General features: G+C 40.2%; 1 protein-coding gene across 1 annotated transcript; it reads right to left on the reverse strand.

Moving 5' to 3' along the window:
• Positions 1–13,120: 13,120 nt before the first annotated feature.
• Positions 13,121–15,712, reverse strand: LOC149838279 (uncharacterized). The gene has a single exon (XM_090006495.1). The coding sequence runs from the start codon at positions 15,525–15,527 to the stop codon at positions 13,395–13,397; it is 2,133 nt and encodes a 710-aa protein (XP_089862621.1). The 5' UTR covers positions 15,528–15,712; the 3' UTR covers positions 13,121–13,394.
• Positions 15,713–16,662: the final 950 nt, after the last annotated feature.

Raw genomic sequence — 16,662 nt, forward strand, 5'->3', positions numbered from 1 at the left:
TCTCTTCGGAACCTTTTATCTTTTCGGACCTGGATTTTGATGATGTCTTCCTTGACCCTCACTATATCCAAAATGGCTGGTGGTCTTCTTGGAGGAGACAAGGGTCCATGGGTAATTTTGTCATTGTCTAAACTTTGAAATTCTTTTACTTCGATTCTGTATTTTTAGAGGGTCTGGAGAGCGTGGAGTTTGTATTTCGGATAATGCCAATGGAGTCCCTTGTAGGTTGTAAATTAAAGGTGATACGGATCGGTATGTTCTGGATCATGGATGATCTGGATCTCGATTATGTATATACTGAGCAAGAGAATCATGGCAAGGATTCATATCCGAATAAGATCAAATAAAGTGCAGATTGAATCTGGATCCGAATTTTAGATTGCAATACTGGATTTCTAGTGCCTAACAGAACCACGTTTGGCCCAATCCATTTTTTGAAAAATATAGAAAAGTACGAGTAGCTAATCTAGACATTTTTATTTACTCATTCTCTCTTTAAGGGGACGTTTGGTTGTAATTTGAAATTACAACAAACAGTGTGATTTTGAATCTCACAGGTTGCAGTGTGAAAAAAAAAACAGAGATGACCGCTGGGTTTCTCAAATGTTCATCTCATCGTTTACTCTCTTATACGAAGAATAACAGAGGTTGCCGGAGGAAGAATGAGTCGATTAGTGCAGTCTCGCCAAAAAACTATGCTGATGAATTCATTCACATGATGGTTGGGGTGAGCGAGAGTTTTAGAGAAATAATTGTAAACCAAGAAAAAAAAGCAAAATATGACACTTATTGAGCATTGTGTGCCTTTTTTTAGGAAGCCAGGGGCTTCAATGATGAAACATACTATGCAGCTTTTCAAATACTACTTGATGACAAAAATGCATGATTCTTTTTAGCACTTCCTAAAGTGAGGTGACTTGGAAGGCTATTGAAGATGTTGGAGTAGTTTTTGGGTCTTAGATGGGCATATGAGAATGACAATTTGCATGCCTTGGGTATGATATGTTTTATTTAAAAACTTTGTTATTATATAATTGCATATGCTACTTTAATATTGAAGAATTTTTAATATGATGTTATATGCTTGTGGATTAATATGCGTGTATGTTGTATGTTTATATTAGTATGTCATGTTACTTTGTTGTTTGATGCTTTTATAGTGTTTAATGTTTAATTTATCAAAATTGTGCAACTTGTGAAAAAATGAATGATGATTATGATGACATGGTAAAAAGGGCTGCATCAGCAACTCTGGTTATTATATTAATCATTTCTATAACGATATTTAAATAACGCTTTGTTAAAAATCGTGTTCATGATTCAGTTCATAGTGGAAAACATTTTTGTGCATCTGTCTTGAAGGATATCCTCGAAATAGTTATGATTTATTGCGAATAGAGCGAGAAATTTTTTGTAACACTCCAATCTGGGACTTCGAGAGTCCAAGTCTGGTTGGTATTACTTTTCAAAGAAAAATCATACAAAGTTCACATAGAGAAAACATGATTAATTTTTTTTTTCATTCTTTTTTCAATAACTCACTTTTTCTAACAAAGTTTATCATTCATAACATAAGAAAATAACAAGTATATGAATGTTCAATGACAAGAAAATCAAACAACCAAGTGCTCTGCTAAAGTAGTCGATCACATCCTGTATGCACTAGTATGCCTGAAACCTACACTTATAATTATAAAAAGGGGTGAGTCTACAATTCAGTAAAGAATAATTATAAACAAATAAGAACTTTAACTTATAATTGTAGTGGGCTCTATGCCCTTAATCTGTGTTTAGTTTTCAACACACCACACAAGGTTTGTATGTTTTAAATATCTTCCTTTAAACTCTCTCAAATATTCACTCACACCAAAGTAAAACACTAGGTCAGCTATATTGGTCATAGCCCTCTATGGGCGTAACAACCCGCGTATAATACCCTAATTCTACATGCTCGCCAGACTATAAACCATACACTCTAGTGATCTTCAGACCAACAAGCACTACAGTGAAACAAAAGAGAATCCCGCCACTAGCTAACCGGGAGGTTAGACTCAAACTCAATATCCACATGATTCATGCTACATCCTAACCATGATGGCTTTTAATAGTAGTTTGGTCATTTCGACAATTATAATTTAACCCGACTAATCCTAGGTCAAAACAGGTTTGGTCTGAGCTTAAAGAACTTGGTTTACCAAACCTAGCCTCAACCCATCTAGGTTAGGTTCAGAACTCAATTAGATTTTCAAAATTAATAATTACTCACAAACTGAATCCAGATATATTTCTGATCTAGGTCCCAAAACTATTGGACTTGATCCAGACCCAATCATGTTCAGAACTCAATTAGATTCTCAAAATTCATAATTACTCACAAACTGAATCCAGATATATTTCTGATCTAGGTCCCAAAACTATTGGACTGGATCCAGACCCAATCATGATCTGGCTATAGAACTGATCCATCCAATTTGGATCTAAATCTAGCTCTAATTCGGATCCAGAGCTATTCCATTCAATTGGATACATATCTAGTTCTGATCTAGATCTAGCACTGATTCAAATCAGATCTAGTTCTGATTCGAACTAGATCCAGTTTTGTCTGGATCTAGTTCAATTTAGATCAGTGTAAATTGATTGGATCAAACTAGATCCAGATTCAGTCTAATCCAGATCAGATTGGATCCAAACTGAAAATCGAAACCCAGTCAAACCCGACTCAGACAGGTTCACACCTAGACTGGTTCAGTCTGAGTAAGTTGGTTCAAACCAGTGCCATTTTTTTTTCTTACCTGGTTCACACCTAGACTAGTTCAGTATGGGTCGCACCTAGATCGACCCAGTTCGATCTGGGCTACACCCAGACTGACCTATTTGATCTAATTAAAAGGGGCAGAAGGGGGCCCCTTCCGCCTCTTTCTCTTAATAGCAGAGGGGTTGGCCGCCGGAGCTGGTCATCTCTCTCTTTCTCTTTGTTGTAGAGGGGTCGGCCACTAGCGTCGGCCGACCGACTCTCTCTCTCTTTCTACAATTGTGTTTTCCCCTTTTTTGTTTTTTTTTCTACACCTGTAACTCGCCAGCAGCCATGGCTGCCGACCAAAAACCCAGTAAGTCTCCTCTCTCTTCAACTCATTTTTCCTCTTTTTTTTTCACACCTCTCTGTTTGTCGCTCGCTTGATCGATGGTGGAGGGGATGCATCGTGATGGCTTTTTATAGTGCTTACAGTGGGTGAGGATAAACCTCACCCTCCTCTCGTCGATCGTGGGGGGTGACATTTATCCTCACCCCCCCCATTCTCTACGTGATTTGGGGAAGGCGGTTCCCCAATTTTGGGGGAGCCATCTTCTCCTATTTTTTTAAATTTCTTTTCCTCTAACGAAATTGTCAAGGGTGGTTTTACAATTCTACCCTCCTTAAAAGAAGATTCATTTCGAATCTTACCTAAAAATATTTATGAAAATTATGCACAAATGTCTGATTCACGCTTTCATATAACCTTATTTTTGTTGTAATGACTCTATCTGACTAATACCAGTGATATCTCTTTGTTTCTCAGCTTCTGCACTTTCGCATCTAGAATTTTTATGAGTTTCTCACTCATGCTCAGATCATTCTGGATTTTCAATACTGACTCGACTCCATCTAATCTATAAGAGAGATCAGGCACATACTTTCACAACATAGAGTTATGAAATACGTTATAAATTCTGGACAAGGAAGGTGGCAAAGTCAATCCGTACGTTGTCTGACCAACCCTCATGAGTATCTCAAAGGATCAAATATATCTTAGACATAATTTTTTGTTTTGACCAAAGTGCGTCATTCTTTTAAAGAAAGATATCTTAAAAAATACATGATCACCTTGCTCAAATTCTAACTCACGACGTCTTTGGTTCGCTTAACTTTTCTATTGACTTTGCGCTACTAGAATACGCTCTTGAATAAATCTCACTTGGTTTGTCATACGCTGCACCAATTCAGGCCCTAACAAACTTCTTTCTCTGGCCTCACCCGAATACAAGGGTGTTCGACACCGTGGCTCGTACAATGCCTCAAATGAGAACCTATGCTTGCTTGAACGCTATTATTGTAGGTAAATTTCATCAGAAGTAATATGTCATTTCATGAGTCACTATACTCTAAAGTACATAATCGTAATATGTCTTCTAGGGTCTAAATAGTTCAATCTAACTATCTGTCTGTCTGAAGGTGAAATGTCATGCTCATTTTTAACTATGTCCTCATTGTCTCCTAGAAGCTATACTATAATTGCGACGTAAACTTAGAGTCTCGATCCAAAATAATAAAATTGGGTACTCTATGAAGTTTGACTATTTCTCTGATGAAAAGTTGAGTCAATTGGTCACAAGTGTGAGTTGACTTATAAGCTAAGAACTAAGTTGACTTAGTTAGCCTATCTATAATCACCCATTTTGAATCCATCATATTCTTAGTCTTTGGTAGTCCTGAGACAAAATCCATTATAACATCTAGCCATTTTCATTCAGATATGATAAATGGTTATAGTAATTCTTTGGGTCATTGGTGCTTAATCTTCACTTGTTGTCACACCAGACATTTGCTTATAAACTCAGTAAGGTCTCTCTACCAAAACATATCTTTCAAGTCTCGATACATTTTGGTACTACAAGGGTGAATGGCATATATATAGTGGTGTGCCTCGCCCAATAACTGATTCTTGAGGTGATCGTCCTTAGGAATGCACACTCTGTGATGAAATATGAGAAGTCCCTGATCATCAACTTTAAAGTTTGACTTCTCATTTTCCAAAATTCTCTTTCTAACTTGGTCTAACTCTGGATCTAAGGGTTGCTTTTCTTGAATTTGCTACCACAATTCTAACCTCAATGTGGTTTGCACAAATAATAATCGACATGGTAAACATCGAGTTTTTGCTTTCTGATGCGAGATTGAAGAAAATAAATCTCAATCTACGAGTCTGACTAATGCTCCTGACTTTTTGCTAAGAGTGTCAGTGACTACATTTGCCTTTCTCGGGTGATATTTCAGCTCGAAGTCATAATCTTTTAAAAATTTCAGACATCTCTCTCTCAAGTTCAAGTCTCTCTGCGAAAACAAATATTTAAGACTTTGGTGGTTAGTAAAAACTTTGAACTGTTTATCATAGAGGTAGTATCTCAATATCTTAAGAGTGAATGCCATTGTTGTTAGCTCAAAGTCATGTGTTAGATAGTTGACTTTATGCGTTTTGAGTTGACGAGATGCATAAGTTATCACCTTACCATACTATATCAGAACGTAACGCAATCCCTTATAAGAAGCATCACTGTAAATAGTTAAGCCTCTAGATCTAGAATGTAAGACCAAAACTAGAGCAATGGTCAAACGCCTCTCTATCTCCTGAAAACTCCACTCACACCTATCATTTTACTCGAATTTTACGTATTTCTTAGTGAGTTTTGTCACTGGAGCTGCTAACATAGAAAATCCTTTCACGAATCATTGGTAGTACCCAAGGAATCCCAATAAACTATGAATCTTTGTAGGATTCTTGAGTCTAGCCTAATTGGTGACTACTTAAATCTTTCGCAGGGCCTACTATAATTCCCTCTTTATATACAATATGTCTAAGAAAGGACACTTGCTCCAACCAAAATTCACATTTAAAAAATTTGGCGTAGAGCTGATGTTCTCTGAGTGTTTGTAGAACTATCCTCAGGTGTTACTCGTGTTGCTCTCTTGTGGTTGAATAAATAAGGATGACATCGACAAATATCACAACGAACCTATCCAAATACAGTCTAAAAACTATGTTCATCATATCCATAAAAGTTGTTGGTACATTAGTCAGACCAAAATGCATGACCAAAAACTCATAATGGTCGTATATTGATCTGAAAGTCGTCTTAGCCACATCTTCTTCCTTAATTTTTAGTTGATGGTAGTCCGATCTCAAATCCAACTTTGAGAAATATGTAGCTCCTTGAAATTGATCGAACAAGTCATTAATCTGCGGTAATGAATATTTATTCTTGATGATCATTGCATTCAATTGCCGATAATATATACACATTCGCAGTGATCCATCATTCTTCTTGACAAGCAAAATTGGAGCATCCCAAGGAGATATCGATGGTCGTATAAAACCTTTCTGCAATAATTTTCGCATTTGCTCCTTGAGCTCCTTAAGTTATGTAAATCTCATTCGATAAGGGATCTTTAAAATAGGTGTTGTTTCTGAAACAAGATCGATCTAGAACTCAATCTTCCGATCAGGAGGAAGACCCTATATCCACATCTGATATGATGAGGTCCTCTCTCCCGTCAGTCTTTATGTAAGTCAAAAATCCAATACATTCTTCTTGAATGTATTTATTGGCTTTCATCATTTGCCTGAGTAGTTTCCTAACAACCTGATATGTAAAAGTTGGAGTCTGAGGTTTTTAGAAACTAACACACTTCTTTCTGCAATCAATGGTGGCATGGTAGTCTGACAACCAGTCCATACATAGGATAACGTTTATATCCTTGAAATTGAGTTACAAAAAATTCACAGGAAACTCACAATTCTCTATTTTTACTACACAATTATTGTACACAGTGTCCACTACAGTAGACTCGCCTATGAGTATCTCTATTAAGTAAGAAACAATCAATCGTAAAAGTGCAACTAGTAACTGTTTCCCAAATGTTGAGGTGATAAAACTATATGTAGCTCCAGAGTCAAACAACACATATGCTAGAATACCAAAAACAGGAAGTGCACCTTCAACCACTTCAGGGCTGAAGCACGATCACATATGCACAACCTGGTAGTACGAGCTTTAGCTTTAAGGCAAGACTGTTTCTTCGGTCAGGCTATGGGCAGTCATTGGCATAGTAACCCGTTTGTTGGTAGTTGAAGCACTTGACATTCTTTAAGTCACACCTGTCTTCATGCCTCTGAAGACCACAAGTCCTACACGATCTGACTGACTGGGCCGACTTTTGAATCTTTTGCCTCTTAGCTTGTGGGCTTCTTATATTCTTGACTTGCTTACCCTGGGTCTGACCACTGGTATGACCGACATAGTGCCTCTTGTGCTTTTGTTGGAACTTCTCTTTATACTAGAACTTTCTTCGAGAGGACTTAGTCACATCACCGCCATTATGTGTGGCCTTCTCTTCGGTTTTGTGCTTTTTCTTCTGTTGGGGCTTCTCCTTCGTCCTCAACTCCCAAAATTCGTACCTTGAAGCATAGTCCACAAACCGATGATATTTCTTTATTTGTTGCGTTCCTACCAACCTCAGAATTTTGAGTCTCAAGCTCCTCTCAAACCGTTTGCACTTCTGTTTCTGATTAACCACCAAGGACTTGGCGAAACAGGAAAGAGAGTTAAATCGAGCTATATATTGGGATACAATTATATTCTCTTGCTTTACCTTTCTGAATTCTATTTCTTTCTCCACCCTCTGATACTTTGAAAAGAATTGCCTATAAAACCTCATCGCAAATGTAAACTAGGAAAAATAGGTGATCTGTTTTGAGGTGTCTCGGATGGTCTTTCACCAGTGTTCCGCATAGCTGGTTCAATTTGACAGTGCTATCCATACCCTCTTATACTCTCGACATTGAATGTCATCTAAAGTTTTTTCCAATTACATGAATCAATTCTCTGCTACGATGCCATCAAAAGTGTCATCGAAAAGTGAATGATGCATATTATTGAATGTTTCAGTCCAAGAAGTGATGCCTAAAATGATCATTTGGTGTTGACTTTGTTGAGCTTGAGTGGTTTGCAAGAGCTCGTACATAATGCAGTTTTTTGTATACTCAGAAGGTATCTTCGTGCTTGCTTTTGGTGAGCTTTCCATTGACGATCCTTGTGGGATCTCCATATTCTCTTCTCTACCACCATATGAAGCATGCCTCTCATGGGTATGAAAAGATAAAGGAGCTCTCTGAAATGGTACACCTCTCGATGTGCAGGATGATGAAGGCACCCTCCGAGATGATCCACCAAGGCGCTCTTCATCCCCAGTCACTGTATTGAGCTATCCCATCTCTTGTCTAATGGCTATAGTGTCCATAGATAGATAGAACGTTCTCCTACAAGTAGCCATATATGTTGCATTGAAATTATCACTTAATAGACTTATCATTATTTGGGTTAGTTATATTCACACAAAAATTTCATCACATGCAAGCAATTATGATACTCATTTATTCAAAAATATTTTATTTTATTAATCATCCCAATACACATAAAGAAAATACTACGAGGCAAGCAAGAAAATAAAGTAAAACAAAAAATAACTCAACTAGACTAAATAAAGCTAAGCCTTAATGCTATATCATATCCCTCTTCAATCTATCTGAAGCTTGGTTCTCTCCCTAAACTTCTTTGCGTCTACTGAGGGTGGGTCATAGAAGGAGCATTTAGGTTGTATGGGGGCGAAGCAAGAGCGTAGGTAGGTGAGGCGTGCGTAAGAGTGAGATCTTCATCTTCGCCTCCTTCCCACGAACTTTTCAATGTTGTTTGTTCCTGTGCTAGTTCTGGGCCAGTTTTGTTCACTTTATGCAGCATGTGATGCTGCCTCTACTACCTGAATTGCCGCTCTCCTGGTTTTTCCAATGTGAAACTCCCCAGTCGGATTCAAAACACCTCGATTAGCTGCACTCATGGCAACCACATAGTTGGTTCGAGATATATGTTGTCCCCGTGCACTAGCCATTTTAGACCTTCCCCGAGATACATAGTTTACGCTAGGGGATGCTCTCCTTGCGATTCCTCCCCGAGTTGCCATTCAATCATTCGTCATTTACCCATGCACTAATCGAGCTCTCTGACGGTGGGACTAGTGAGTCCCTCGCTCGTAGGGCTGTGGTTGCCGCCTGTAAGGCTGTGGCCGTCATCCTTGAGTAGTTTTGAGGTCGTCTTGTCCGTACTCATCACTTTCTTCAGCTATGATATAAATCGATAAGGGTCATGGTATTAACTCTCTCACTATTTGATTCATGTTCGCCATAATTCCAATAGCCATCGCCATTGCATCGACGAACTCCCCTCTCTTTAAGACTAGGGAATCAGAAGGTTCTTAAGCCATAGGATCTTCATGATTATCGCGATTGCTAGCCATTCATAATCACAAAACAACCTAATCACTAACATGTTTTTAGCGAGTAGTGACTCATATCATATTCTATACCATTGAACTTGTTATGAATGATGAACATTTTGGTGTGAACTTGGCTCTAGTACCATTTTGTAACACCCGGATTTGGGATCTTGAGAGTTCATGTCCGGTTGGTATTGCTTCCCAAAGGAAAAACATACAAAGTTCACATAGAGAAAATATGGCTAAATTTTTTTTTCATTATTTTTCCCAATAACTCACTTTCTTTCACAAAGTTCATCGTTCATAACATAAAAAAATACCAAGCACATGAATGTTCAATGACAAGAAAATAAAACTACCAAGTACTTTGCTAAAGTAGTCGATCACGTCTTGCCTGCGCTAGTATGCCTGGAACCTACAATTGTAATTATACAAGGAGGTGAGTCTACAACCCAATAAAAAATAATTATAAGTAAATAACAACTTTAACTTACAACTATAGTGGGCTCTAAGTCGCAAGTATGAGTTTAGTTTTCGACACACTACACAAGGTTTGTATCCTTTAGTTATCTCTCTTTAAACTCTTTCAAACACTCACTCACACCAAACTAAAACACTAGGTCGGCTATACCGGTTATAGTCGTCTATGGGTGTAGCAACTCGCTTAGAATTCCCCAATTCTATATATTGGCCAAACTATGAACTGTACACTCCCAGTGATCCCCGGACCACCAGTCACTGTAGTAAAATAAAAAGGGGACCCACCAGTAGTTAGCTGAGGGGTCAGGCTCAAACTCAAACTCGATATGACTCATGCTATATCCTAATCATGATGACGTTCAACTATCCATGGTGATCTAAAGTCCTGATTGCTGTGTGTATATAACTCTAAGTCATATTTGAAGTTCACTACTTTGAACCATATTCTCAAGCTCGTGTTTCATTCGTTCTCTCACAAGTGATATCGTGAAATGATCATGGTGGATCTTATTCTCAATCTCATAATGACATTAGGGTTCATACTTATATCATACTAAACACACAACGATGTAGAGTCTCTATATTGTTAAATCACCGGTGGCCCACTCTCCATGGTGACTGCGCTCTGGCCGTGAACTAGGTAGCCCTTTCTATAGGTCATCACTTTCGAAATTTAAGGGGTTATGCATGTTATTTTCAATATAAAAATTCACATGACATGAATAAAATAAAGGAACTCAAGTCTAATTACAATCTCATCATGATGAGTGTTATTTGTAATTCATAACATAGATATGATATCACAACAAACAATCTTTATCTAATATGCATAACCCATCACTACTAATATATGAATGTAATCATCTCAATGCAATCATTTTATGCATGATCATTTTATGCCTATCATGTTTAGACTCAAAAACTATATTTCTAATCATGCTAATACACAACATAAAAAATAACATGTAATGCAAAAAAAAGTTATTCATAACTAAAATTACTTATAATATCCTTTACCTCAAATATGAATGTTGTGCTCTAGTCGCAAGAGTCTCAAGAGGCTCTAATAGTAAAATCTAATCATCACAAAGCATGTTCATATTAATACAGATAACTTCTTATATTTTGATAAAATTACCAAAATACCACTATCGAGTTGACTTGTCAAACCTTGAATTTTGTACCCTTGACTTGACCAGAACTAGAGGACTAAGAGATTCTCCTCTACGATATGAGTCCAACGCACCAAACCTCACTCAATTATGAGTTCAGTGTGCAAAGTTATGCTCATTTTACCTAATCAGATATTGGGTACACACAAGGGTAGTTTGGTCATTTCGATAATTATGATTTGACCCAACTTGTCTTAGGTCAAAACAGGTTTGGTCTGAGCTTAGAACACTAGATTTACCAAACCTAATCTCGACCTATCTAGGGTAGGTTAGGAACTTAATTGGATTCTCAAAATTCATAATTACTCACTAACTGGATCTAGATCCATTTCTGGTCTGGGTCCTAAAACTATCGCATTGGATCTAGACACAATCCTGATATGAATTTAGAACTGATCCATCCAGTTTGGATCTGAATCTAGCTCTCATCTGGATCCAGAATTGTCAGACTAGATCTAGACCCAGTTTTAATGTGGATCCAGAACTGATCCATTCAGTTGGATACATATCTAGTTCTGATCTAGAATCAACATTGATTCGATGAGTCTAGTTTGAATCTAAACTAGATCCCTTTCTGATCTGGATTCAAATCCAGATCCAGCTCTGTCTGGATCCAGTTCAATTTGGATTAATCCAGACTGATTGGATTGAACTGGATCCAGATTTGGTCTAATCCAGATCAGACTGGATCCAAACTAAGAACTAAGACCCAGTCGGACCCGACTAGGTCTGGTTCACACCCAGACCTTTTCGGTCTGATTGAGTCTGTTCAAACTCGTTTGGTTCAATTCGGATTGGTTCGATCTGAACCGGTTCTATCCGGTACCAATTTTTTTTTCTTACATGGTTCAGTCTGGGTCACACTCAGACCGACCCGGTTCAGTCTGGGTTGCACCCAAACCGACTGGTCTAGTTTAATTAAAAGGAGCGAAAGGGGCTCAACCCCCTTTCGTCTCTTCCTCTTAATAGCAGAGCGGTTGGCCGTCAGAAACGACCCTCTCTCTCTTTCTCTTTGTTGCAGAGGGGTCAGCCACAAGCATCGATCGGCCAACCCTCTCTCTCTCTCTCTCTGTGCAGCTTCATTTTCTCATTTTTTTTGTTTGTTTGTTTTTTCTGCACTTGTAACTCGTCAGTAGCCATGGCTGCTGGCCCTTTTGTTCGAACAAAAAAGGAAAGGAGAAAAAGAACCTTACTTGTGTCGTCGGTTGAAAACCCGATAAGTCTCGTCTCTCTGCAACTTGTTTCCTTTGTTTTTTTCTTCACACTTCCTCTCTGTCTGTCGCTCGCTTGATCGATAGTGGAGGGGATGCATAGTAAGGGCCTTTTATAGCCCTCACGGTGGGTGAGGATAAACCTCACCCCCTCCTGTCCATCGTGAGGGGTGAGGTTTATCCTCATCTCCCCTTCTTTTCTAAGTGATTTGGGGAAGGTGGTTCTCTGAATTTGGACGTACCATCTTTTCTTTTCTTTTTTAAAAATCTCTCTCCCTCCAGCAAAATCGTAGGGGGTGGTTTTACATGTTTGAACACCTCGTCGGTTTCAACATGCACTTTCAATATGTGCTCCAAGGTTGGTAAGGGTCAACACATTATTCAAAAGTGCATTACAAAGATAAAAAAAAGTCCATTTAAAATAGCTCGAGGTTAGTATGCATATTATTTTGACCTTTTTCTATGTTAGTATGGATATTTACTTATGTATATGTGTTAAAGTTTTATTGTTTTATTTTTTAATATTTTAAAAAAATATTTGTAGGTAAATATTACCTTGTTCATGTTGGCTAAACAAATGATGTTAGATTTCTTGCTCTAATTCGGGGGGAGATTTTGCTGCCACTTAAATAAGTTTATGTCCAGGTGCCCAACTACCGAATGAAGAAGAAGAGCTTTATATATACTTCTTTGCCAAGTACTGTGGGAAGAACTTTTGGCTTGTTGAAGCCACAATTTTCGATCCTACGTACTCGGTGAGGTATCCTGTAAAGGCACATGTTAAAATTGCAATTGCTGCTTCACAATTTCTTATTGCATTGTAAAGCAAATGCTGAGCGATTTTGAGGTAGATTATACTCAATTGCCAAGGCAGTTCGTAACAATTGGACCTGGTGTTGCATCTCACGATGGTGATGGTGTTTTATGCTACTAAAGAAGAAATTCTTCAAACTCATGAAATATGCACTCGGTTCGATGCATATAAGCTCATTAAAACTAATAGTAAACATATTTCATATTATAGAGTGTAGATGTTGACGTGTTTGGCTTGCAAGCAATTAATTAGTTTATAGTTAAAATGTTATTAATTAGATCAGTGAAACGATCTTTTTTTGTCATATGAAACTTGCATTACAACTTACTATTTCCAAAATAGATTACTTAAAGAGAGATAGTGCAAGGATAAAGTATTCAAATTAACATAAATTATTCAAATCGGTACAAGATGAATATGGTAAGAGACCCATACACATATTGCCCAAGACTCCTGCTGCTAACCCTAACCATGAGTCCATACAGACTGTGCTCAAGCCACACACAATCATCTGTAGGAATATAATTATTCGTACCCATTCAAAGCGAGCATGATGGGTCAGTTTAGGTCCACGACCCATGAAAAATCCCATGAGGCCTTGATAATGGACCCAACTCTGCCCACTGGATCAGATCCTACCTGCATTTGGAAAAACGAGTCATGCTCGACCCGTTATTTCCCGCTCCAGGCGTGTGCTCGAGCCACAATAAGTCATCAAAGTCACAAAGTGCAAGCCTCTCAATTGGATCGCGGTCAACCGTGTCAACAGGTTCAAGAAAGCTGGATCCCCAAGTGGCTGACCCATCTTCATATCCATTATGGGTGATCCGTCTCAGTCCTGACCCATCCAACCGAACCGTAAATAGCTCGCCGTGAACCATGTTTTGCTGCGGGTTTGAAACCGGTTCGGAAGATACGCCCGCATAGTCAGCACCAAACACCAAACTGGCTGAGTCGGGACTGAACCAAGGGTGGCAAGCTTTCCCACCGATCCGGCTAGGAAGGAGCCTCCTCAACCCGGTCCCGTTTGGATGGATCAGATAAATTTCGAATTTATCGCTGCCTGGTTCGTCTCGGTTTGAGGAGAAAGCGATCCACTCGCCGTTGGGTGACCACACACACATCGTATCAGTCCACTCCCCCTCGGTCAACCGCCGCAGCCCAGCGTGCTCACCGTTGACTGCGTCCATTATGTACAAGTTCATGTGTCCGGACCGACCCGATCGGAAGACGACGAATTTGCCGTCCGGGGATGGTGAGGGAAAGGCGTTATTGCCGCCGGTGGCGAGCGTTACGATCCGGGAGTTCCTCGTGTCCATATCGGAATCGGAGAAACTAATCGATACGATATCCACCGACGTGTTCTGATTGCGGAATGCATGGCCCACACTTGTGTAGACCACATTCCTTCGTTTGTAGTCCCACGCCGTTCCGAATGAGAACCGGTCCGAGATCCTCTGCTTTCCCATCCCATCTCGGTTCACTATGTACACGCCCGGTCCGTCTGGGGTCAATCTGTTAGCGGACCAGTACGTTCTCGAACCGTTTCGAGTGACGAACAAGTCACGTGGTTCCTGCAGGTTCGGAACAAAGGCGATTCGCTCGCCATCCGGCGAGAAGGATGGGAACGTGCCGTCGATTCGAAAGATAGAAACCGACGGTATCGGGCTCTTTATGTTCTCCAGGAGTATCCGATCGCCGCTTCCTCGACTCGGGTGTGGGCCTCTGCATCTGTGATACCCGATACGAAGCGAATCGGAAGAGAGAAACGGGTTGTAGTGGTCTTTGTCGGGGTTGACCTTCTTCGTCACCTCGTTGAACTCTCTGCGGAACAAATCGAAGAGCTCGATGTGGCGGAACTCCGAATCGGTTCTCCGAGTCGCCACGGCGATAAATTTTCCGGAGCGAGATGCTGCAGGAGTGAAGGCATGGACTCCGGGAGGGGTGATCCTCTCCACTTGGGGTTCGTGGGGATGCCGGAAAACCGCCCGGAAGATGCTCCACCAACCGTCGTCGGCCCGCCGGTGGAAGTAAACGGTGGAGTCGTCGAAGAACGATGGCCACCCTCCGTTGTCCACGAGCTTGAACCGGGCCGACCCGTCGGAGCTGTTGAAGAGGTAAACGTCGGTCCGGAGCTCCTCCACCTCTCCGGACCACCCCCGCTTTCCGAACGACGCTACGGCCGTCCACTCGCCGGAGGGCGAGACGGCCGGGCTTAAGTCCGCCACTGAATCAGGGGTCAACCGTCTCGTCTCGTGGGTTTGCAAGTGCGTCGAGTACACCGCCGCCCAGCTCTGCCTGAGAACCCTCGCCGGAGTTTCCGTCGAGACGTATATCAGGAGGTCTCCGACGATGCATGGCCGGTCCTTCATCGAAACCTGGCCATTTTCCGGCGTGGGCATGACCGGAAACCCGCCAGGAACTTCCTCCATGGCGGACCTTTTGCCGTTCAGGGAGGCTGTGGGCTCTCCAGAGAGGTAGATGTCGGGAGACCCATTGCGCTCGGAGACGTAGAGGAGGGAGTCGCCGTAGAAGAAGCCATTGTAGTTGACGGATCTCCCGTCGGTGGCCTGAAGCTCTTGGTGGGGATAAGGGGAGAATTCGGGGGGCAAAATGGGGATGGTGAAGATGTCGAAGGCGTAGTTGGCCCTGGCGTAGGTGGTGAAGACGATGGACGTCGGCCTCTCATTGGAGGAAGCAGCAGCAGCAGAAGAAGAGGATGAGGGAAGGAAAAAGAGAAAGAATAAGGTTTGCAGGATCAGCTCCATGGCGGTGTAGGGAAGGACGTGCGCGCTCTCGTTCTAATATAGCCCTGCTGCGCTGTTCCTCTCCATTTTTTTTTCTCGACTGCGTATCATGTCACATCGAGCATTGCTCTGATGAACGCCGTTCATCGCACCAAATAGCAGGAGGAACTATTTTTCAGCCGTTCATTTTGGTATGATCACATGGTGAGGATGAAAGGAGGTCAAAGGCCTTGCTCTCAATATTTATTTCTCGTAACAAGATGATGACGATAGACAAGGAAATACTAGAGAACACTAATAAGATCACATGAGATTCATGGTACCCCACAAACATCCAAACGTACCCTAAAGCAAACAAAAAGGAATCGATCACATGTAGAGCTGGAAAACTAGACAAGCAGTTCATGGCTCCACTTGTGTACATGGTTGAAGTGTTTCGCTTAATGCAATAAGTTTATAGTTAAAATGTTATTGATTATATCATTAAAACGATCTTTATGTGGCATATTAAACTTGCATTACAACTATCTTCAAAATAGATTACTTAATAGAGCACGTTCATGGATAAACTATTTAAATTAACCTAAATTATTCAAATACATACAAGATGCAGATGGTAAGGGACACCCATGGGAAAGCCCATATATAGGCATCTTGCATGAGATTCTCAATGAAATGCTCTTTTTGTTCATTTATTTATTATTTTTTCAATTGCCTCTTATTATAACTTTTCAATATTAAGCTTTTGTTTTACATGATTATATATCTGTTGTTTTCTTATTAATGGCTGTCATTGAATTAGGGGCCGCCTTACTAGTATATGTAAAGAGACAGAGAGCTGTAGACATTGTTTCATTTTTCTTTTCCTCAACTTTATATGTAGTGAATTTAGTTTTGGATCCTATGATTTCCCCTTATGACTTTTTTTTAGTAGTATTTTTCACCAACTTTTTTCTGGCCATTAATTGATCCATCGTAAGCTTAAATCTTATATTTCTGTTAGTAGAATAGTGTACGTGGTGCACATATAGCCAGAAAAGTTGGGTGGAAATTAAATACTACTCAAAAAATAGGTAGATCACGTGGATAAAGAAATGGTAGGAGATAACACTAAGCAAACTTTTTAAAACACTAAAGCAAAAAACAAATAGAGCAC

The sequence above is a fragment of the Nuphar pumila genome, chromosome 5 (assembly GCF_984573655.1).
Source record: "Nuphar pumila chromosome 5, dmNupPumi1.hap1.1, whole genome shotgun sequence".
NCBI classification, from domain to species: domain Eukaryota; kingdom Viridiplantae; phylum Streptophyta; class Magnoliopsida; order Nymphaeales; family Nymphaeaceae; genus Nuphar; species Nuphar pumila.